Genomic DNA, 23406 nt, shown 5'->3' with positions numbered 1-23406 from the left:
TTTTTTTTTTAAAATCAATTAAATAGGTTCTGATAGATACTTTGTAGCAAATGGTATTATTAAGTATAGATGTCAAAATAGAGCATAGTTCCTTAAGGTCGATGTATCCTCAATTAGTTAGAAATCAACTCTGTCAGAAGATCTTAAATCATGTGACGGGTATTTGATAGTGCCAGAGAATGTCAAATGAGGAACCTCCTCTTCATAGAAAAGAGGAATACATGGATCCCTCATTTAATTCAAGGGGACTTTGTGTTTGCAGTTGGAATATCCAACGACACTGCCTCTGAAGTAGATGTTTGTCCCAGTTTTCTCTATGTGGTCATAGTGGGACATGCTCAATGCCTGCGAAATATAATATGCTGCTATCACCTTTGTGAGCTTCAATAACATGCCTCACTACAGAAGTGTCAAGACTGTTTCTGATTGCTCCAAGATGTTCAAGCACTCTTATTTTGAGTTGCCTGTGGGTTTTACCCACATACAACTTTCCGCAGTTACGTTATCAAGTAGATTATACCCATTGTTAGACAGTTGATAAAGTCTTTTATTTTATACGATGATGTGTTTGTAGAATTTATAAAATTCTTAGTAACTTTAATGAAACTACATGCCTTACATCTGGCACAGGGATATGACCCGTGAGGTTTCTCTACTAGCCACGTTCGAATTGGTTGAGTTTGGAAGTGACGCTGTACTAATCTATCTTTGATGTTTCTTGTTCTCCTACATACCATACTAGGCTATCATGGAGGACCTGTTTTAAATAAGGATCCCCTTGTAGGATGTTTCAATGCCTATGAATGATATTCCTTACATTTTTCCATTGACTGTTGTAAGTGCCAATGAAGCAAATTATGTAATCTGTATGTTTCTTGGTGTTTTCTGTTAATAGTTTGTTTTGGGGGGTAGTTAGGGCTCTGTAATATGCCATCTTTACAGACCCTCTACTGTGTCAACATTCATAAAACCTAGTGCTCATATCTAGTGCCTGTTTCTTATATTCATCAATAATTGAACAATTACAACACAGTCTAAGGAATTGCCAGTTGGAATGTTTGTGATGGTATGTCTGGGGTGGTGGCTATCAGCACTTAGTAAATTGTTCGTAGATTTTGGTTCCCTGCTTGTTTCTAATTTACCACTACCAGTTTTGGTTATGTGATGTCAAGAAAGTCAATGGTGTCACTTTTGATCTGATATGCTAATTTTAGATTATTGTCATTGTTATTTAGATCATTAATGATTTCTTTTAGGAGATTTTCCATTCCTTTCCACAGTAGTAAGATATTGTCAATATATCTGACCCAGACTTCCACATGTGCTGTAAATCTTTCCTGGGCTTCGCAGAAGACCACCGTTTCCTCCCACCACCCTAGGTATAAATTGGCGTAGGTGGGAGCACATGTGCCCTGCAGTTGATGAAACAGCTGATGATTACTGTAAATGTGAAGAAAATCCATGTCAGAGTAAAATCCAATAATCTCAGGACAAGGTCGTTGTGGGGTTTTGACTGTTCATTCCTAGCTTTCAAAAAGTGTGAGATCGCCAACATCCCAGAAGTATGAGGGATGCTTGTGTATGAGCCTTTTACGTCGAGACCAACAAGATATGTCTGTTGGTCCAAAGTGATGTCCTCTAGTTTTAAAACTACTTTTATTTCCATTACCATACATACACATTTAGGAGTACAATAGGTGAGCGGTTCTTTTTTTCTTTATATGGAATACTTTTGGGATATCCATTATCCTTTTCTCAAGTAACAGCTCCCACTCAACAGAGAATTTCGATACTAACTAGACCATACATATTTTCTATAACGGGGGTGAGCCAAATTAAGACAACTACATTAATAACATGACTGGGTTTTTAGCCAATAAACAGGACTTTGAAGCCTGGACGAGTGAGGCTCTATATGTGTTCTCAGCTAATGCAATACCTAAAGATAGCACACAAACAAAAGATATCAGGAGCTACGTTACAGATCTGGAGAGACATATACCACACAAGCCAAAGTTTGGTGGGAAGTGGCTAGCCTTGAAAATTATATTAAATCTGAACTAGTCCCTAGAGGATTTATGGCTAGACTGCCACCTTCCCACCAGATTACTTATGAAGTCTTCATCTCCAATTGGGAGAAGATTCTTCTTCACTGCTCAATACTGCTGATGAAACTCCTGATTGACTTTGAATCTAAAAAATTGGAAATAGTGAATACTGAAATTGATGTTTTGTTAACAGACTTAAAGACTAGGCAAACAACCCCTGAATTTGAGAGCTTAGAAACCAGAATACTAAATATAGATAAATTTACTACAGAAATCAAAGAGCGTAAACAAAAAACAATTCTTATGTGATACAACTGATTTCAAGGAAGGAGACATTTTCAGTTTCAAAACTTGACTTCAGATAGTTAGACCCCTTATGAGAAGTTATGAGTTTCCACTGAATGGGAAAAATCTGAAAGTGATATTGAATCTGAATCTAATCCATCCAGACCCGAAACGCTATCTACTAATACTAATCTTTCTCTGCCACTACCTGCAAGAAGTAGATCTTTTTTTTTAGACAAAACAGGCCTCTATACCAATGTCCTTATAAGAGGAAAACCAGAAGGGGCCAAGGTAGATTTTCTGCGAGACAAAGAGAAATGGATTTACCAAGAACAGATGAAGGGCTCTAAGAAAACGCAAATGAAAAACCCAAGTAATTAATCTGCCCCGAAAATTACTAAATTCAGACCAGTTGAAAGTACTGTCTAAAGGACTCTCCTTTTGCCCCACAAACCAATTAAATTTATTTAAGTGCGTCAAAGACTTAAACTTATTTTCAAGAAAACTGTCTTTACACAAGTTTTTCCATAGACGCATGCAATGGAGCAATCGCAATACTCCTTACTATAACTTTGACCACAGGGATTTCTCCAATTTTAAAATTCTCAAAGATCTTTGGGAAGAGAATGAAAGATCACTAGGAGAAGGTCCCTTATTGACTTATAGAGAAAATCATCGTTTGTGCCTCCTATAGAAACTAGTACAAATGTTGATGTTTTTACTAGACTAGTGACCAAGGATCTTATGAGTATATCTATCAGTAAGGGTCATCAGAATCTTACGCATGGGGAAAGGCTTGCTTTGTCAGACCTAGAACATGACCTAGAACAAGTATAATTATCAAACACTCGGATAAAGGGGGGAATGTGGTAGGACTAGATCAAACTGACTACATCTGTGAATGTAAACGGTTGTTATCTGACAAAAAGTGTTACACTTAATTGAAAACTGATCCTACAAATATATTTTTAAAAGAACTGATGAAAATTCTAAAAGATGGATTAGATAATAAACTAATAGCTAAGACTGAACACGACTTTATGTTGGTTAAAACACTGAGATTAGCCACATTTTATTACCTACCTAAGGTCCACAAAGGGGTAACCCCACCGCCAGGTTAACCGATAGTGTCTGGAATTGAAAACATGACTTCCAACACTAGCATCTACCTGGATCGTTTTTTGCGACAATTCGTTAGCGCTTTACCATTGTATCTGCGGGATACGAAAAATACCCTTTTAAAATTAGAGGACATCACGTTGGACCAACAGACACATCTTGTTGGTCTTAAAATAGAAGGCTTATACACAAGCATCCCTCATACTGCTGGGATCTCACACTTTCTGAAAGCTAGGAATGAACAGTCAAAACCCCACAATGACTTTGTCCTGAGATTATTGGATTTTGCTCTGACCCGGAACTTCTTCATATTTAATCATCAGCTGTTTCATCAAGTACAGAGCGCAACGATGGGGACCACATGTGCTCCCACCTACGCTAATTTATACCTAGGCTGGTGGGAGGAAACGGTGGTCTTCTGCGAAGCCCAGGAAAGATTTACAGCACATGTGAAAGTCTGGGTCAGATATATTGACGATGTCTTACTACTGTGGAAAAGCACGGAAGATCTCCTAAAATAATTCATTAATGATCTGAATAACAATGACAATAATCTAAAATTAACATAGATCAAAAGTGACAATATTTACTTTCTTGACATCACATAACCAAAACTAGTAGTGGTAAATTAGAAACAAGTATAGCCTGGAGCTCCCTTGGCTCCTGGAGACCCCCCTTCCCTGGCGCAGCTCGATCGCGGGTATTGAAAAACCCGACGGCTGCTTCCAAGGGTGGGGGCTGGAGCAGGGAGCAGCGCGGCTTCTCCTGCCTGCGGCCGGTTGCCGGGGACGTGATCGGGCCGTTGCTAAGGCCACGATCGCATCTCTAAGGTCCCGGCGGCCGCAGAGCAGGGCGCCGCCATTGAGGACTGTCTCGCGCATGTGCAGTGATCGCGCGAGGGCAGGAAGAGCCCCAGAGACAGGGCAGAGTCGCGCATGTGCAGGGCTAGCCGGGAAGGCGCAGGAGAGGTTGAGGCGGCCGTTAGTAGTTCACGCATGCGCAGGAGAAGCGCGCACGCGGCCCCAACGCTATAGCAGCCTCCTGGGCACTACAACTCCCAGGAGGCATAGGGAGACAGGCACCAGGTGCCTCATAGCGGCCAATAGGGCTGGAGGATTCTCAGCCCGGGAGAATAGATACATTTCCCGGGCTTTGGTCAAGTCAGTTGGAGCAGCGGAGCTGAAGGGGAAGGAAGGATGCAGGGAGTGAGTGCAGGGGGTGAGCCTCCAGGTGACCGCGGAGCACGATGGCTCCTTAAGTCTGGTCGCCCGGGCAAAGGGCTCCCCTCTGCATCGCGTCCTGGTGGATGTGTCCTCATTAGAAGGTAGCTGTCCAGAGATGAGAGTGGACCAGTGTCTACCGTCGATCCTTCCGGAAGAAGGGAAGCCCATCGTCAGCCAGCAGAGTGGTAAGGAACCCCCTTGTTCCCCACCGACTCCGATGGAGGTGGCCGTGAAGAAGGCCAAAGCTACGGTTCCTGAGCGGAGTGTGAGCCCGTGTGCTCCGACGCAAGTGGTCCCAGGACTGGGATCCAACGCTCCCGAGTTTTCAGCGCGTAAGTGGACTGCCCCAGAAGTGCCGGGGGCAGGTCCCGATACCACCAAGGTGGGAACTGACAGCGTCCCCGAGGACCTGTTGGCCACCGTGAATCACCGCAGGGGTAAGGTGTCTACTTTTTCCCCCCTGCCAGGTGAAACCGAGACATTGTCCAGTGCTCGCTTCTCAGTGGAAGCCTCGCAAAACTATAGGGACAAGGACTGTGTAAAGGGAGATCCAGGGAGACTGGCCTCCTTTAAGCCCAAAAAGGAGCGTGCCATTCGCCAAGTAGTGGACCGCGGGAAAGGTCCTGGCCTCCTGGTCTACCACATCCCTGCCGCGGATGACGGGGTAAAGGTCTGCTTCAGAGACACTGTGCTACTCCTTCCACCAGGGGGAGGAAGTAGCGAAGAGCCAGTAACCGTCGCTTTAGAGTGTGCTCTCCAAGAAATTTTTCTAGGGGAGGCTCGCGGACGCAAAAGTGAGGTACCCCCACATGTTCAATTAGGGGCCCCCCACAAATGGTCTCAGCACGCTTCGATTAATTGGTGTGAAGTGCAATGTAACCTGAGATGTAAATTTGACATGTGTTGTGTATTCTGTGTACTGCATTTTCACAATGTAATGTTTGTGCAAGATTACAACTGCTATCCAAGCGAGGACGTTGGAGTTCCACCAGGGGGAGAATATAGCCTGGAGCTCCCGTGGCTCCTGGAGACCCCCCTTCCCTGGCGCAGCTCGATCGCGGGTATTGAAAAACCCGACGGCTGCTTCCAAGGGTATGGGCTGGAGCAGGGAGCAGCGCGGCTTCTCCTGCCTGCGGCCGGTTGCCGGGGACGCGATCGGGCCATTGCTAAGGCCGCGATCGCATCTCTAAGGTCCCGGCGGCCGCAGAGCAGGGCGCCGCCATTGAGGACTGTCTCGCGCATGCGCAGTGATCGCGCGAGGGCAGGAAGAGCCCCAGAGACAGGGCAGAGTCGCGCATGCGCAGGGCTAGCCGGGAAGGCGCAGGAGAGGTTGAGGCGGCCGTTAGTAGTTCGCGCATGCGCAGGAGAAGCGCGCACGCGGCCCCAACGCTATAGCAGCCTCCTGGGAACTACAACTCCCAGGAGGCATAGAGAGACAGGCACCAGGTGCCTCATAGCGGCCAATAGGGCTGGAGGATTCTCAGCCCGGGAGAATAGATACATTTCCCGGGCTTTGGTCAAGTCAGTTGGAGCAGCGGAGCTGAAGGGGAAGGAAGGATGCAGGGAGTGATTGCAGCTCCTGCATCCAGATAGGTACCCTCACCCTCCAGGTAGGCCCCAACTCCCCACCAGGTTAGTGGGTAACTGGAAAGGGACGACCCTAGATAGGGAGGTCACCCTTAGTGTGTGTAAGGTGCAGGTTTGGCAGTGCCACAGCGGGTAGTTCTGTGCGCACTGGCAAATAGGCACAGCGTGCGAGCAGTGGATTAATTGCTGCGGGTTCCAGGTTGCTGTGTTGAGTGTTGCATGTGACGCTGCATGTAATGAGTGCAGTGTGTGTGCAGCGTGTGTTACTGTCTGCAGGCTGATTGTGAGAGCTGTGTGTCGGCTGCAGGCGTGTTAGTGTTAGGAGTTAGGAGTAGTTAGGGAGTTACAGATAGGACTTGGGTAGCTAGGGGAGAGGGGCAGGTTATTACCCCGCAGGCCCTAGGAGTTTTCCCCCAAGACACCCCGGTTGCGGTTCATCAGGGACAGGCCCTAGGTTAGGGTTCCTGTCACTTTAGGGTTAGTTAGGGATAGATAGGGATAGCGGCGGTTGCTGTTCCCGTGATGCGGTTGGTGTTGCCGTAATTCGGTTGTGTTCCCGTGAAGCGGTGGGACCCTCGTTGGGGTTCCTGGAGAAGTACCTGGATAGGATCAGACGGATGCATCGCACGTCTGACCCTTTGAGAAGAGTGTTGCAGGCCCGAGCATCGGAGTGCTCGGAAGGTACCTCTGTATTATATGTGCACCAACAGGCCTATTAATTTAGTGACTGCGCAGTCACCCACGATCTCCGTAGGAGTACGGGACATTGGGTGGGGGTTACAGGACACTGGGTGGGAACACCAGACATTGGGCAGAAGGTGCTCCAGTATTGCATAAGGTTATGATGGTATGTAATGTGTTATATGTTCATAAGTAAAGTCCTTAGTTATTATATAATCACTGTGTGTGAGGTTTCTGATTGGGTTCCTATGTAGGGTCATTCTACACTTCCATAGAATCCTACATAGGTGGAGGCGCTGAAAGAAGATCCGTTCCAGAGGATTCACCCCAGGCTCTCATTAGCAGAGGCTCAGACCTCCTGTGAGCCTGCAGGTATACGCACCACACCGGTAACACTGCATGTTCTACTCACCCACACTATATATGAGATTGGGTGGGGTGGAATACCCGTTACACAAGCATTTTCAGGAAACAAACATCTAGCTGATAGCCACCACACAGACATACCATCACAAACATTCCAACTGGGCAATTCCTTAGACTGTGTTGTAATTGTTCAACTATTGATGAATATAAGAAACAGGTACTAGATATGAGCACTAGGTTTTATGAACATGACACAGTAGAGGGTCTGTAAAGATGGCATATTACAGAGCCCTAACTACCCCCCAAAACAAACTATTAACAGAAAACACCAAGAAACATACAGATTACATAATTTGCTTCATTGGCACTTACAACAGTTAATGGCAAAATGTAAGGGATATCTTTCATAGGCACTGGTGCATCCCACTAGATGATCCTTATTTAAAACAGGTCCTCCACAATACGCCTAGTATGGTATGTGGGAGAACCAGAAACATCAAAGATAGGTTAGTACGGCGTCACTTCCAAACTCACCCGATTCGAACGTTGCTAGGAGAGAAACCTCATGGGTCATATCCCTGTGCCAGATGTAAGGCATGTAGTTTCATGAAAGTTACTAAGAATTTTATGAATTCTACAAACACATCATCGTATAAGATAAAAGACTTTATCAACTGTCTAACAACGGGTGTTATCTACTTTTCTATGAAGAGGAGGTTCCTCATTTGACATTCTCTGGCACTATCAAATACCTGTAACATGATTTAAGATCTTCTAACAGAGTTGATTTCTAACCAAGTGAGGATACATAGACCTTAAGCAACTATGCTCTGTTATGACATCTATACTCAATATTTCTATTTGATACAAAGTATCTACCAGAACCTACTAAATTAAAAAAAAAATGAATGTGGGGATCCAGTTATATAGATTTAAACCAACTAAGATCTGTATTGACCCTTAGGGTCTCTCATTCCTACACCTCTACATTAGATGGCTGCAGGATCGTGTATTGTAACAGTTGTTCACATAACTAATAATAGAGATATATGTATATCCTTCTGTTTAAATCTGACCCTCTGCTGAGACATATGAAGGTTTGGTTTCTAATTTCAATATATGTTTACCCTAAATGATAAAAGCCGGTACTGTTTAGTGCATATGGCAGACGATCAAAGCTGATTGGCCTAAAACGCTGACACCCTGTGACTATTGGCTACCAGAGTGCTGCGCCTCTGTCCTATTCATGTATATATTATTCTCATTGAATTATTTTAGACTTCTCCTCCCTGATGAAGTGCGGTCTATGCACAAAACATATGTCGGCTAGTAGGACGTCATGCTGATGACGCCGGTGGTGTGGTGACGCCTGCTTAAGCAGCAACAGAATATTATGGCTTGTATACCGGTTTCTTCTCTTGGTCCCTCCAATGGTCCACCATGACCCTAAACTGCACAATTATGTGTAGGAATTAACTTGACACAAATGGTCCCTTTATGGTCTGCCGCAACCTCGAACTGCATAGTTATGTGTACGATATGAATTGATACATATGGTCCTTTTAAGGGTCCGCAGCGACCCCAAACTGCACATTTGTATGCAGGAAATGACTTGACACATATGTTGCCTCTGTCTACATATCTCTAGCCACAGATTCAACCATTTATAAAGGGCTTACTAATTCAAGACTATTATAAACTGTGGCTCCTTATACACTGATAGTGCAGAATCACAGGGATGACATACCCTTGAGTTGACACAATAGGGGGTTTCTTTTTTGTCTCTCAGGTATACAATTTTAAGAGGGACTCTGTATAGTAATTAATTCTATACTGTCTGACTTGGAGGCTTTGCATCATAGGGAATAATACTTATATGTATGCTAGCCATGATGCATACACCCTTATGATCTCTGTTTACCACACCACTGTGAGGATCTTTATTTATCGTCTGTGTATATACTTAATGTCATTGTGTAATATTATTATGATGTAATAAAATGTTATTATTTTTGGTTTTAAATTGCTTATTCCACTAGTCACATATATCCTGTCAGAAAGGGCCACTGTAGTCCTGTTTATCGTTTATATATCTATTGAGTCCATAATTGGGGCTTCTTTGATCCTTCTCCGGATCAATACCTAGATAGTTTGTCACTATCCCCACCTGCACCTACTTTTATTTCCATTACCATACATACAGATTTAGGAGTACAATAGGTGAGCGGTTCTATTTTTCTTTATATAAAGTAGCTCATAGCAATCTGTTTTTTGAGCTTGAGTGATGTCATTTTTGTTATTAAGATAACCAGCAGCAGAAATGAAGAGCGTAATAAATAACAATTAACTGTCAAGATGAAGGTCCTTTTTTTAGTCTGCCTTGATTGTCACTACATATAGCTATGCTCTTGTTGTAAATCCAATTCCAATTTGATACTGACATCTTGAAAGTAGTTCAAGGCCATTTCAGGGGTTTTTTTGGATCTTAAATGTATCACTTTGACGTCCAACTAAAGCTACAATGCAAACCTTTGTGATACTTAAAATATGGAGGAAATGCTAAGCAACAACGTTCTATCCTGCAAGAGCTACTGTATGTACTATGTTAGGCCCAGAGTCAATAAAAGTTGCTAAGATTTAGCAAATCGTAACTCCCATTCAAATGAAGGCCAGCTAAATCTAGCACCCTTTAGTGAATCTGGGCCTGGTCCGTCCTTTACATTTTATTTAAGAAATGTTTCAGGACTATCTTTAACAAGTGATATGATGGCTAAGTTAGTTCTATCTAGTGTTGGTTCTAATTGTTAAATGTGCAGTTCTACATAAGACAAAACGCTCCCTCTAAGCTACAGATATAGCTCCTCTAAGTTCCTTGCAGAACCACATCAAATCTCTGGCTACAGGAAACATTCATAGACAGGGAGCTGCAGTCGCAGCCACCTTCCCCAGAGCCATGGGGGGGGGGGGGGAAAGCGAACAGTCATGTTTGTTGTACAAGGTTCTGGTCTTTTCATCAGATTGCCGCTTGAGGTTAAAGAGGCCTGAAGATGGTTTGAGGGAAGCTGTGCTGTAGTTGTAACAATGAGATGACTTCTGTTAAACCCACCCAATGTTGATTGGCTGTTACAGCCAAGTTGTATTACCACTTATAGGTGAATATTAATGCAGATGCTAAACTGATGCACATTTCATCTCTCTGCACTGCATCTCTGGGTAACAGAGATGCATTATATTACATTTTCATATAAAATGATGAAACACACACGTAAAAAAAACTATTAACTGCAGCATTTGGGACTCGCCTGGGAACTTGAACCCCAACATCTCCCAGTCCACAATGTCTTAGTGATGGGACATGTACAGTATGTAGGCAAAGTGCTGAAGCAGAACCCTCTGTTCCTTCCACAAGGTCAAAAGTATCCACCATCTCCCCACAGTAATCTCATAAATACAGAAAAGGCATTAGAGAGATTGAAGAAAAGTCCATCATCAGGGTAACAAAAATGATAAGTGGTTAGTCAAGCAAGGGCTGTGGGGAAAGACAAGCTACAGTGAATGTGCTCAGTGTGCAAAGCTGCCAAGGACCACCAGAAAATAATTTGGGATGCTCCAGTATTTCAGACCACAAATTGGATTAATAAACCAGCAGCCGGCTTCTAAATTCAGGAGTAAATCTTTCATAACCTGTGCATGGTTTCTGATGTATGGCAAGTAAAACTATATTTGACAACACCAGGTTAACAAGAGGTATGATTTTAAGCCTTGTTGCACATCCTTTTTAAGGAAAGCTATTACTGCTCTCTGTCTTGATCCAGATGTGGAAGAAGATAATGTGTGTAGAAAGGTCGGAGCAGTGATGTATTTAGCCAATAATGCAAATAGAAGGGCCTGTAATGCATTGCAAAGTTTTGGCATGTTGGGTAGGTAAAACATGGCTGTTGCCAACGTCATTGCCGGCAATCCGGTGAACAAGGAGGATGTGGAACTTCATAATAAAAATAGGATTAAAATAAATAACTATCAGATTGTACCTTCCAGAATGGAACCATGTTTGAAAACTCCAAGCGCAAATCTGGTCCTTGTTCACTAAGGTAAAACATGATTCAGTGAAGTCTAACATCCATATTCACTAAACTAATTGTACGCAGACCTTCTGAGTGGCAAGAAATGCATTACAGTGTGTATCACACGGAGTAGCTTACACTCATGTAATCAATAGGCTGCAGGACTTCATTACGAGACAAGATAGGGATTACCCTCCCGAAACCAGGAGAAATCCCCGAAAAATAGTGAAGGGGTTAATGCACACAGATGACCTTCGCAAAACATACATTGTTACTCAAGGGAGTTTGCCTTGCAATATATACCTATATATCCCATTAGTTATGCACATTTTACAGGCCAACCTTGAGCTCCAAAAATAGGATGTCAGTGATACCGTCGGTAGATCTTGGTTGTACTTAGTGGCATTAAATATCAGTGGTCCTGTGCCTACCTATATCACAGCATGATCCTTTTCAACAAAGGAGCAAAACTATTGGGACATCATTTCCCCCACAAATGTATAATTGTGTAGAATAATGCTATACAATTAGCAGTTTGTTTTTTTAAATAGATAATTGTTTCCTAAATTGGTAGGAACCACCCTTTTGTCTCGCTTGATGTCAGTGAGATTTGTAATGTGTTGTAGCACAATCCCTTGCTTGCCCATCTGGAAGCTGAAAGGGTTAAAAGATTGTACTTAAAATTGGTGCTACTGTGTATCACTAAGTACCAATATACAGGTATACTTATTTACTGATTTTGCCCCTTTTCTTGATTTTAACTGCAAAAAAAGCTTTTCACGTCTTTGAGGTTTTTTTTAATGCCTTTGAAAAAAATATTTATATTGAGCCAAAGAAACAAAAACTCTCGTGGCCGTTAATGACAGAGCGAAAAGTACCAGTGCTTCTTCATGTGCAAAAGGGGACTTTCACCGTGTGTGTGTGTATGGGAAGCTGATCTTTATTAGGAAGGAATCGCTGTCTGTTACGACATCATAAACCTTTTAAAAACAGAACCACAAGTGTAAGATGAATGAGGCTCTCCTCAGGCACAGTACCACTACCTTCCTGATTTTGACCACTGGTTAGCCCAGGGGTTCTCAACTCAAGTACTCAAGACCCCCCCCCCCAACAGTTGTTAAGGATATCCCAGCTTCAGCACAGGTCGCTCGATCAGTGGCTTAGTCGAAGACAGCACCACCTGTGCTGAAGCTGTGTTGCAGTTCACCCTGGCCAGGCAATGCTAATAATGATAAAGAACAATACCTAATGGATGTTGTATTAATACATATTTTGTAACACAATTCTTGTATGTTTTTTACATACAACCCCTATGTCATGACTGCAAGTTCCCTCTGGAGACACATCCCATAACAGCTCATCCATTGAATGACACCGGAGTTGGCCGGTAGCTGTTCTGAATGTTACTTAACAGTGGCAGTACACTGAATGACTACCTTTCTGCCTTCACTTGTGTGACCTGGTTTTATTAGCATTTGCTTCAGACCCAATTAGTGCCGGAGGGGCCAGCGGCCGATTGCACTGCACTGCATTGCAGGTTCTTCTGACGCCGAATGGGTTAAAATAGAAAAATGGTTTTAAACGAAGGAGCAGCCGTCAATTTGTCACAGTACGGGGAGATCCCGAGTAGAACTACTTTCTTTTATTTGTTTATCTGTTTCTCCGTGCACGAGATACACTGCAGGAAAATCAAATCTCAATTTATCTTCTTATACGTGCAACATGAACTTAGAGAGCTTGTTCCAGATAAGTGTGCTCTCCTGGTTATAGCACAGCACCACTGCTTTTTAAATGGTAGTTCAGCCACTGATGGGATCGGGTGACCTAGGGAACCTGACAATTAGGTTGTGTAATTACGTGCTGCTCCTTTCCCCCTCCGAAATACAAAAGTTAAACTCTGACTCCAGCCATAGTTAATGTCCTGTCTACTTTTGTTCGACAGGACAAAACCCATAGAGCAGGGGTGGGCAACTCCTGTCCTCAAGGGCCACCAAGAGAACAGGTTTTCAGGATATCCCTGCTTCAGCACAGGTGGCTTAATCAGTGACTCAGTCGAAGACTGACTCACCTGTGCTGAAGCAGGCATATCCTGCAACCTGACCTCTTGGTGGCCCCTGAGGACAGGAGTTGCCCACCCCTGCCATAGATCAACCCTCCAGTAAACGGCAAACAGATACAATGTTGCGGCTCTTCCGACACGTTTCACAGCGACCGTCAAAGGTTGGTTTAATGATGGCCGTTAATAGGACACATAAAATAATTATAATAACGCCTCGGTGGCCGGTGCCCGGCGTGCTATTACTTACCTGCTGTGTATATGGCAGTGCTCGCCTGGAGGATTAGCACCGATTTCCAAATGAACTCTGGCATTCTGCTGCTGGGTTATCCCTTCATCTCCTGAATATGCTGCAAACCAGCTAGTTCCCCATCAAGGCAAAACACAGGTTGTGAGGAGGAATAAAGAGGCAGCTAGTTTCCAAGCAGGAGATTTTCCCCTCGCTGCTTCCTTTTCTATCGCTCTGTGTGTTTGCTATAATTCTTTGCAGAAACTACTGTATGCTGCTGTTCTGGGTATTCCTTCTACTCCTTCCCTTATTACTCCGTCTCTATGAATTTCTTAGCTGTCTTTCCTTGTTTCATTTGAATAAAACCTCTTGTTTGATTGCTCCTCATTTCTTTCTTTTGCTCCTCCTTTTTCATCCCCTCTTTATTTTTTATTCCTCTCTGCCTCTGTTACCTTCCAGCAAATATCACCCTCCCCTTTCTTTCTGAATATGTTTATTTATCTTCCTCCCTCTCTCTCTCCACTACATAAAATGTGTTCTTTCTTTCCTTAACATTTTTTGATGAAGACTCGAAATAACATACTGTTTTTATTCTCTTTTTATATTTGCATCCTACTTTTCAGGTACTTTTATTTTCTACATATTCTCTTTTTCTCGTCTTGCTGTTGAAAATCTTGATATTTTCTTTTTTCCCCCATCGCTCTCTTTTCCTCGGCTGCTATCTCTCGCCATCACCCTCTTGCTTCTCCCTGGACAATTGATCATTTACATTGGAAATTTCCCCAGTGCTACGTTAATAACAAATCATTTCTGTCAATCAAACGTTTAACACATACAGACACTGATTAGTTTAGGTGATAACAACATTAGTATAAAATGCGTATTCCCGTTTCTTTCCAAAATTAAGTAAATTAACATCAACATTTATTTCCGCTAATGGAAACAAAATAAAACAACATTTAAACACAATCAACAATTCCAAAATGTAACGATTGCTGCATTAAATGCAGTGAATACTGTACATTCTAGAATCCGTTTATAAAAATAACATGAATAAATGTCTGTACAGTATATACAAATTGCCTTGAAATGAGGTCACTTTCTACAATTTAATTCTGAAAATGTTACTACTTTCTACTATTTACTGTATACCTCTGTGATATTTCAATTTTTTTCATTTTAGGATGTGGAAAGCTGTATATTTCTTGCATTTTCTCCAGTATCTCTAATTCGTTGTATTTATTATTTCTTGCTGTAGGTTAAAATAGCATCCACTGTCCTCTGAGAGGTAAGTGGAGGGGGTGATGGTGATTGTGACGGTAGGGGTAAATATGGCTGTTGCTAATAAAGGTTTAGTCTGCCATTACCCCTACCTGTCAGTAATACATTGTATTGTATTATATGTTATGTATATTTGTATGTCTTTGCTTGGATCCAACACCTCAGGAATCAGGGGTTAATATGTTTGCAAGAGAATTGTTGCAACTTCGTTTGTGACCTTTCCCTGTATCCTTGTTATGTTGCAGTTCTACCCACCAATCAGGGCCTGGGCATGTAGGCAGTACCTGGCCCTGAGTGTTGCAATATTATGTTTTAAGTGTATAAAAAGGTGGGGAAGGAGACCCCTAGCAGACAGAGCCTGCAGAGAGTTACAGAGGGGTTGCTGTGACAGGGAAAAACTGCAGTGTCCACTCCAGTGCTGGTCTCAGGCCTGAAAAACAGTCCTGTAGGCACTGGGCAAAAAGAGAGAGAGCAGGGGAAATCTCTGCAAGGATGTCCCTACAACTAGGTATGCAGGGTATCCCCCAGTTTCCCTATTTGATATGTGTGATGTTTGTGTGTTTTGTATAGCTGTGGATATACTTTTCCAATAAATTAATTTAATAAACTCTCGTGTTCTGTCTGACGATATTGATCCCTGGTATTAGTCCTGGTCTCCCGTGACAGGCTATTTTCTGGTGGCTGCTGTGGGATCGCCAGGCTCAGCACCGATATTCTTCAGGGAATATCTGTCCTGACTGATTTCTCCATTTTGAAGACTATAAAACTCAGAGATACAGCTGTACAATACTCAGACACACACCCTTACCAGTCCTTGTAGCTTAGTCAATGTACAGACAAGACTACAAGGATGCCAGCCAAGTATCGGTCCTGGACCAAGGATCGGATCATATTCCAGTGTGAGGCGTGCATAATATCTACCGGAAACCACAACAAGACACAGCTGATCGCCGACTTGCTAGCGAATGAGGCGCAGTGCTTAGGGGTTAGAGCTGAAGCACTGGTCAGCCCTGAGGCACTTCCGGGCCCCTCCGGACTTCAGGAATCACAAGCCGACTCCAGTGAGGAGTCAGAGGAGGATTGGACAGAGCCGCCTGCTGCGGAGGTGGGCATGCCAGCATACATCTGGCATGTACTGGATGACCTAGGCAGCGAGGCCACCGCTGTTGAGCGAGTCGCCCTGATCCAGCTCCTGACTGCTCATGCACCCACCCAATCATCATTGGGAAGTCGTAGGTCCTGTGCCAGTCGGGCACCCCGAATCAAGTATAGCAGCTTCGCTGCGTTTTGCGAGGACACTGATGACATTGATGGATATCTGCGGTCCTTTTAGAACTATTGCGAAATGCATGACCTACCTGAGGAGGACTGGGCCAAATACTTGGCCCCTCAGCTGCATGGCAAAGCAGCCATGGCACACCATGAGATGGATCGGGAGGATGCAAAGGACTACCCAGTTGTGAAGGAGGCTCTCTTGGCGCGGTATGCCATTACTCCAGAGACCTACTAGGCCCAGTTCAGAGCCCTGAACAAGGGGTCCCAGGACTCGCACCTCGAGTTCATGTCCCAGCCAAAGCACCATTCTAAAATATGGATCGCCGGGTGTGAGGTAACAACATTTAAGGCGCTCCATGACCTGATGGTCAAAGAACAGTTCATGCTAAAATGTTTGCCTGAGATACGAGAGTGGGTCATTGACCGCAAACTGGCCACCTAGCAGATGGCTTTGTAGCCGCATGTCCTCATTTCCGGAGGCGGCCCACTGTGCCCCTTAAACCGATAGTACCGTTACAGCCTTGACAGCCTGATTCCGCACAAACCATCTCGAGCTCCTGGCAGCCAGCCGCAGCGCCTAACAGCACCCGACCTGCACCTACCGAGCTCGTCCATGAACGGCGGTGCTTCAGGTGCAACCAGACAGAGCACATGAAATGTGACTGTCCCAAGCTTCTCCAGCCCCAGGATGCAGGGGCTGGGCAACGTACCCCAGCGGCCCAGGCCATCGCCTGGATTGGCAACCCAGTTGATCCAGCACCCTCACCTATGTTCCCGATGCCAGTCGCAGCGACCCAAGCAACCAACCCCTTTGTTCCAGTCGAACCAGCTTCCCAGGTTGCCAAGGTCAGTCTTGGTCAAACGAATGTCTGGATCAAGCACCTTTGACCGGTGACCATTGGGGACTGGGTGACCACCAGTATGCTGGATTCCGGTGCTGCTGTTACTCTGGTTTGGTCTGATATGATCGGGCCAGAGCACCTTTTACCCGGGGAGGGGATGAGGGTGACTCTGGTGGATGGGGGCATCAAATCCCTCCAAGTATCTTGTGTGTTCCTGGACTTGGGTGTGGGCCAAGGCATCCGCAATGTTGGCATTCTGCCTAGCTTAGATGCTCCTGCACTGTTGAACATTGACTTGGGTCGACTCCAATGCAGATACGAGAAGGACGATGCTGTAGCTGCGGTGACTCGGAGCCAGAGTCACCGGGGTCCCGTACCAGACTCAGCTGTGGTTCAGGCTCCCAATTCTGAACCCATCACTTCCGTGGCCTTGGAACCCCCAGTCGTGGTCGTTCCGGAGATGGTTGACCGGGTAAGTCGAGCGGTGCCTGCATTGGCTGAGACTGATATCCCTGACTGTGTGACTAGGGCCAGAGGGCTGGAGCAGAGCCAGATGTTTGGGGATGCCATACGGACGTACCCAAGCTTGGAGGGCATGAGGCAGTGTGCTGCTGAACCGTCCTCCAAGTCCGGATCCGAGCGGATCCTGTGCGCCGTGAACTCTTATACCAGGAAAAAGCACCGGCAGTTCCAACAGACCATGGACAGCCAAATGTCAGTTGGTGGTACCTACTCTAAGTACCATGCACAGTTGTTGCACTTAGCGCATGCAATCCCGCGGGCAGGGCATCAGGGGGTTACCCTTACGAGAGCCAGGCTGACCCAGAGTTTCTACTGGCCGGGGATATCATGGGAGGCATCGATGTTCTGCCACACCTGGGATGCCTGCCAGCGAGTGGGGAGGCAAGGTGATCGGGCGAAGGCCCCCCTGAAGCCACTACCGGTGATAGGGGAAACATGTCAGCGAGTAGCAGTAGACATCATCAGGCCTCTGATTCCCAGTAGGTCAGCGAAAATATATATTTAAATGGTCATGGAGGCGATAGATCTTTCCTCCATTGACACCCGGAAGGTGGCCGAGGCGCTGATAAATATTTTTACTAGGGTAGGTTTTCCTAGTGAGATCCTAACTGACCAGGAAGCACAGTTCCTGAGTGAGCTGCTCCAAAGTCTCTGGGCTGTGCGTGGGGTGACCTCTCTGCACAGCCCCCTATCACCCTTAAACCAATGGACTGTGTGAGCGGTTCAATGGCACCCTGAAGCAGATGCTGTGGGCATTTGTGGAGGCCGAAGGAGCGGACTGGGAAGCACACCTGCAGCACCTACTGTTCACATACAGGGAGGTGCCACAGGAGTCTACCGGTTTCTCACCCTTTGAGCTTCTATATTGACTCTGGGTCCATGGATCGCTCGACCTGTTCCAGGAGGGATGTGAGGGGGAGACCCCCACAACGGATGCGATGGTGCTACAGTATGTCGTGGAGCTCAGAGATCGGCAGATCTGATGGGCTTAGTGCAGGCTAGCCTCAAGGGAGCTCAGACCCGGCAGAAGCGCTGGTATGATAGAAATACCCGTAGTAGAGAGTTCATCCCGGGGTAGCAGGTGCTTGTTCTGAAGCCAACTCGCCAGAACAAACTCCTAGCTGCCTGGTCCAGCCCGTATTCGGTAATCCGGCGGGTGAACGAGTCAAATTACATGGTATCTCTGGATCAGGAGTTAGGTAGACATCGGAGCTACCACATCAACATGTTAAAAGAATATAATTCGAGTGGACCGGTGGTGATGGTGGTGTGTAGCCCACCATCGGGAGATGCGGCAAGCAGAGCTCTGCCTGATCTCCTAGTTGAGTGTCATGGGGGACCAGGTACTTACACATTTAAATCCGGGATCATATCACTGAGCAAAGCCAAGTAAAATAAATTGTAATTTATACTGTAGAAACAGGCGAACACACATTGAATTACAATAGAAGAAGAAAAATACACTTACTGGGGTTTGGGGTTGAAACACTGACTTTCCTGATGGAAATAAAGTCTTTGAAGTGTCTGTTGCTTGACCAGGACTTAGCCCAAAAGGTTCTGGAGCTCAAATCAGCATAAGCCTCCAGCAGCTCCCGCACTTTCCACTCCAAATGGTACTGAAAGTTTGACTTAGGAACTTTTCTGCTTCAAGTCCTGTAGCTGTTTCCTTGTTGTCTCTGCAAGGCTTTTAGGCTTGGAGTCACTTAGAACTCCTAGGACTTAGGATCTTGAGAACTTGGGAATCTTGGCAAAAACATTGAATCACTGGGGGAAAACCTGCTCTATTGGCTAGCTGCTTACTTTTTTTATAACCTTTTCAAAGTCATTCCTGCAGTATTACAGCCAATCCGCAGCGTGGGACCTTCATCCCTAGCTACTCACACACTTTGCCAGGTCCTAAGTGAAACCTGGTCCTAAGTGAAACCTGGCACCTCTAGCTTCAGCATGGCACTAGGCATGTGCGACAAAACCGCCATCTTCCTTATTTATTATGCAAAGCTCATGCAGGCTCAGTGCCTTCCAGTCTAGGAAGGTGACAACTGGCCAGGACTTGGACACTTAACTCAGCTATCCTGTTTAAACAGCTTTCACACCTCTAGCATCTATTTTCACTTTGATCTAGGGATCTAGGATTAGACTCACTGGCACCGAAGCTGCAGGTGGCCATGAAACCCTGCCTTATGTTACAGTAAAAAGTATATAGCATTTTAAAACATACCAGCTTTTAATAAACTACAGAATACTTTTCTACTCTTCTGTACTCAAATGTGCTAAGCCTATTTGGTATGGGAGATAGAGTGAAAACGGTAACTGTGTTTTTTCCTCCCTAGCCATATCTCTGACACTCAATAAATAAACTTCTTATTTTAATAATAACCTGATCAGCTTCATACATGGCTGGAACACCCCTGAACCCCTGTACCAGAGTCAGGCTAAATGCTTGGCACACTTTATTAGAAATCCCTTCAGTCTTTTGGGGGTGAGGTATAGAGGGGGCACTGAAATGCCCCCTCCCCCTCCCCACACCGAGCCATATCCCTTGTACTCTGCAAATGGAGACTTTTCTTTATTCTAATAAAAACTTCTCAGCCTTATACCTGGCTGGAGTATCCCCTAAACTCCTTATACCAGAGTGGCAGGGCAGGGATGCAATATTATGTTTTAAGTGTATAAAAAGGTGGGGAGGGAGACCCCAGCAGAAAGAGCCTGCAGCTTGTTACAGAGTTGTTGCTGTGACAGGGAGAAACTGCAATGTCCACTCCAGTGCTGGTCTCAGGCCTGAAAACCTGTCCTGTAGGCACTGGGTAAGAAGAGAGAACAGGGGAAATCTCTGCAATGAGGTCCCTGCAACTAGGTATGCAGGGTATCCCTCAGTTTCCCCAGTTGGGTATGTGTGATGTTTGTGTGTTTTGTATAGTTGTGGATATACTTTTCCAATAAATTAATTTGATAAACTCTCGTGCTCTGTCTGGCGATATTGATCCCTGGTATTAGTCCAGGTCTCCCGTGACAGTGATGTTTAAGATGGATCAAGTCTGCTGCTGTATCAGCTCTCCCCGTTATATAACCCCAGTGTTATACTGTACAGTATATAAGGAAAGGATCAAGGGCCAGCTGGGAAGGAAGACATTTTTAAAAGGGCTAGAAGTGACATCACTATAACATGAGAACAATGTGTTTGTGGTGACATCATTAATATGGTGTTTGATGTCAGCAAATCTTTCTCTATAACAAAATCTTGTAATTCAGAGAATATTCTTTCATCCTCACTTGGAAATCTATATATTGTCTCTGCTCTGTGGTCACATGTTGTTACAGGATGCACACATCAAATACCACAACCTTAAGCAAACAGGGATTCCATGCAATGAACACCCTCTAATAACATCTTCGTTTTTATACAAAAGACAGCTTATCAACCTACTCAGATTCTCTTTGTACTCTAAGGGGAGTAAAGGCAAAATACTGTACCTGCTATCTGGCAGCTTTGTCTCATGATATCGGGGGAAAAGAATCTGTAGCTTTCCTTGTTAACTCCTGGGTTGCCAAAGGAGGCTGTAATGCATGGCTTTGCAATGTGTTTCCGCTTCTCCGGCGGTGAAGGTCTGTGTGCGTTGGGGCTTTTGCACTTCTGTTTACATTCAGTCTCTTATTGCTTCCAATATATAAGGAGTAGATGTTTTCTTCTGTACGTTTAAGAGTGTTAAAGCGGCATTATGAGAAAACACGTATACGAAGCGTCAAAAAATGGGCATTGTGATGGTAGTTTCATGGAAAACCCTTTCACTGCTTGAGGAGGTCAGCAATGCGTTGCAGACCCCTTTGGCACCAAAGGGGTTAAATAATAAATGTATGTGTTGTGTCTCTGTTTCTAGGCAAATTTGTACCACAAAAGCGATTTGGAGGAGTAGGCATAGGAACAGTTACTGGAAGAGTTGCTCAGGACTCCTATTGTATCAGTAGTTGCGTTTACTTGCTGCTGGTCTTTTTTTCATTTGTATCAATTAAATCAGCCAATTCCGAAGGGTCGTTCACCTCTTGCCAAGAGATCAGACTCAGACATAAGAGATTCTAACAAGTATTATTCATTTGACACCAGTGCAGTGTGACGCAAACCTACATCTAAGGCTACGGCCCCAGTATTAACTGCTATACAAGCGCCTGGATACCTGGCGGCAAGTGCACAGATAAAAGCCGTGATCGGCGGTCTGTAGGGGAGCTATGGGATGCGCGGGGGCGGGGCACGGCCACAACGGGGCATATCTGCCCTGTCAATTGGCTGCCTACCGTACACGTGATCGCGTTGCAGCACGGGAAGACAAAATTCTTGTCTTCCCTGCCAGCGTACACCTCATCGCGCTTTGCGCGCCCACACACACACGGCCACTGGGGCCTGTCCCATAGAGGGCTGTGCTGTGGTGTGTAGAGCGCACGCTGCAGCGCCCACCGCAGCGGCCACTGGGGACCTGGCCTTAGGGGATAAAACTATACTTTCTGAAGCGGCTCGTTTTCAGACACAAATCCCCATTGACTTCAATGGGGATTTTCAGCTGAAAACGGCCACGTTGGAAAGTGTAGAATGAGGCCCTCTAGGCTGAGTAATGGGTCCACGCACTGCATGTTTGTATAAACAAACGCTCACAATGAATGAGAGAAGTATTGGGATGAATTAAGTGTCGGGACAGCATGTGCAGTAGCCATAAAGAAACAGTATTTTACCACGCCTTTCATGCTGTGTACAGTGATTCATTCCTTTCTTATGTATGATATAGCACTCACCTGATAGCTGCGTGTATGTGTTACGTTGTGTGGGGGAAGGCCATCATTTTGTTGTCGTTTCCGCTCATAATGGTTTCGTGATTTGTAAGGCTTTCTGCCCTCACAGAAAAATAAAGCTTAAACAACCCTATCAGCGGTTTTGTTCCCTGATGGACATTTCTGAGGGACACTGAATCCCAGTGTATAAAGTAAAACAATATTTAAGCCTTCCCCTCGGGCAATGTGTTCATTCACAATTTATCTGTGAATGTATCTATAATTGTAGTCGTGCCAGAAGTTTAGGAGCCCAGTTACATCACACCTCTAAAAGACCTTCAATGTAGTACCTCCAGTAATGACACAGACCAGAGAAATATTGGAGAATACTTTTGTATTTACTTGTATTTTCTTAAAAACGTTTATAATATGTCAATTTTAAGCCACAGTTTTTAAGCTGGTTTTAGCTTCCTGCACAAAGAACATGTCCAGCAAGCCAGGAGCTATCAGCACGGGGTGCCAGTGACAGCTGTGTCACTTCCTCCCCCCTCCACTCACTATCTTGAAGGGGTTAAGGTTGAGCTTAGGCCAGGGAGGAAGTGGAAGGGAGGAGGGTGTCTGAGGTTGTATAGGTTAGGGGTTTGTGGGTGGTTTTTCTCTTACCTGTGTCAGCCAGGGCAGTTGGCCTGTCTGCCCTTGTTGAGTGTTGGGGGTCTGTCCCAATAAAAGGCATGGACACATTTTTTCACGGGTTGGATTGCTGGCATCAGCGACTGCCAAAGTTAACTTTGTGCGCTGTAATTATTTGCTATCTTTAAAAAATAAAACATGAAAAAGTTTTTAAAAAAAAGAGAAAGAAGGGAGGGAAAAAAAAGAGAAAGATATGTGGGGTAAAATATTGAAAGGTGGCGTAAGTAATTGTGACAGCTTGCAGGGCTTTTAGGAGTTTGCCATACTGGGACATGAGGCAGCAAGTGAGTTAATGACTTAGTGAGCCTGGGGGAAGTGGCATAATGTCCGGTACAGGCAATAGAAATGGGTGTTCTCACAAGGTGATATATATCATGTGGACT

General features: G+C 44.9%; 1 protein-coding gene across 2 annotated transcripts in view; it reads right to left on the bottom strand.

The window, feature by feature from the left end:
- The window catches only part of CA11 (carbonic anhydrase 11), a 159375-nt gene extending 136241 nt beyond the window's left edge, over positions 1 to 23134 (bottom strand). Inside the window, exon 1 of one of the 2 annotated variants that reach the window (XM_075605316.1) lies at positions 22997 to 23134. In XM_075605316.1, the coding sequence (XP_075461431.1) occupies positions 22997 to 23066 (70 nt within the window). In that variant the 5' untranslated portion in view covers positions 23067 to 23134. Of the gene's footprint in view, positions 1 to 13679; positions 14089 to 22996 lie in introns of those variants that run through there. The other variant, XM_075605317.1, reaches the window with a different exon arrangement.
- Between the last annotated feature and the right edge of the window lie 272 nt (positions 23135 to 23406).

The sequence above is a fragment of the Ascaphus truei genome, chromosome 6, assembly GCF_040206685.1.
Source record: "Ascaphus truei isolate aAscTru1 chromosome 6, aAscTru1.hap1, whole genome shotgun sequence".
Taxonomy (NCBI): domain Eukaryota; kingdom Metazoa; phylum Chordata; class Amphibia; order Anura; family Ascaphidae; genus Ascaphus; species Ascaphus truei.
This window is presented reverse-complemented; position numbering and strand designations above follow the sequence as displayed.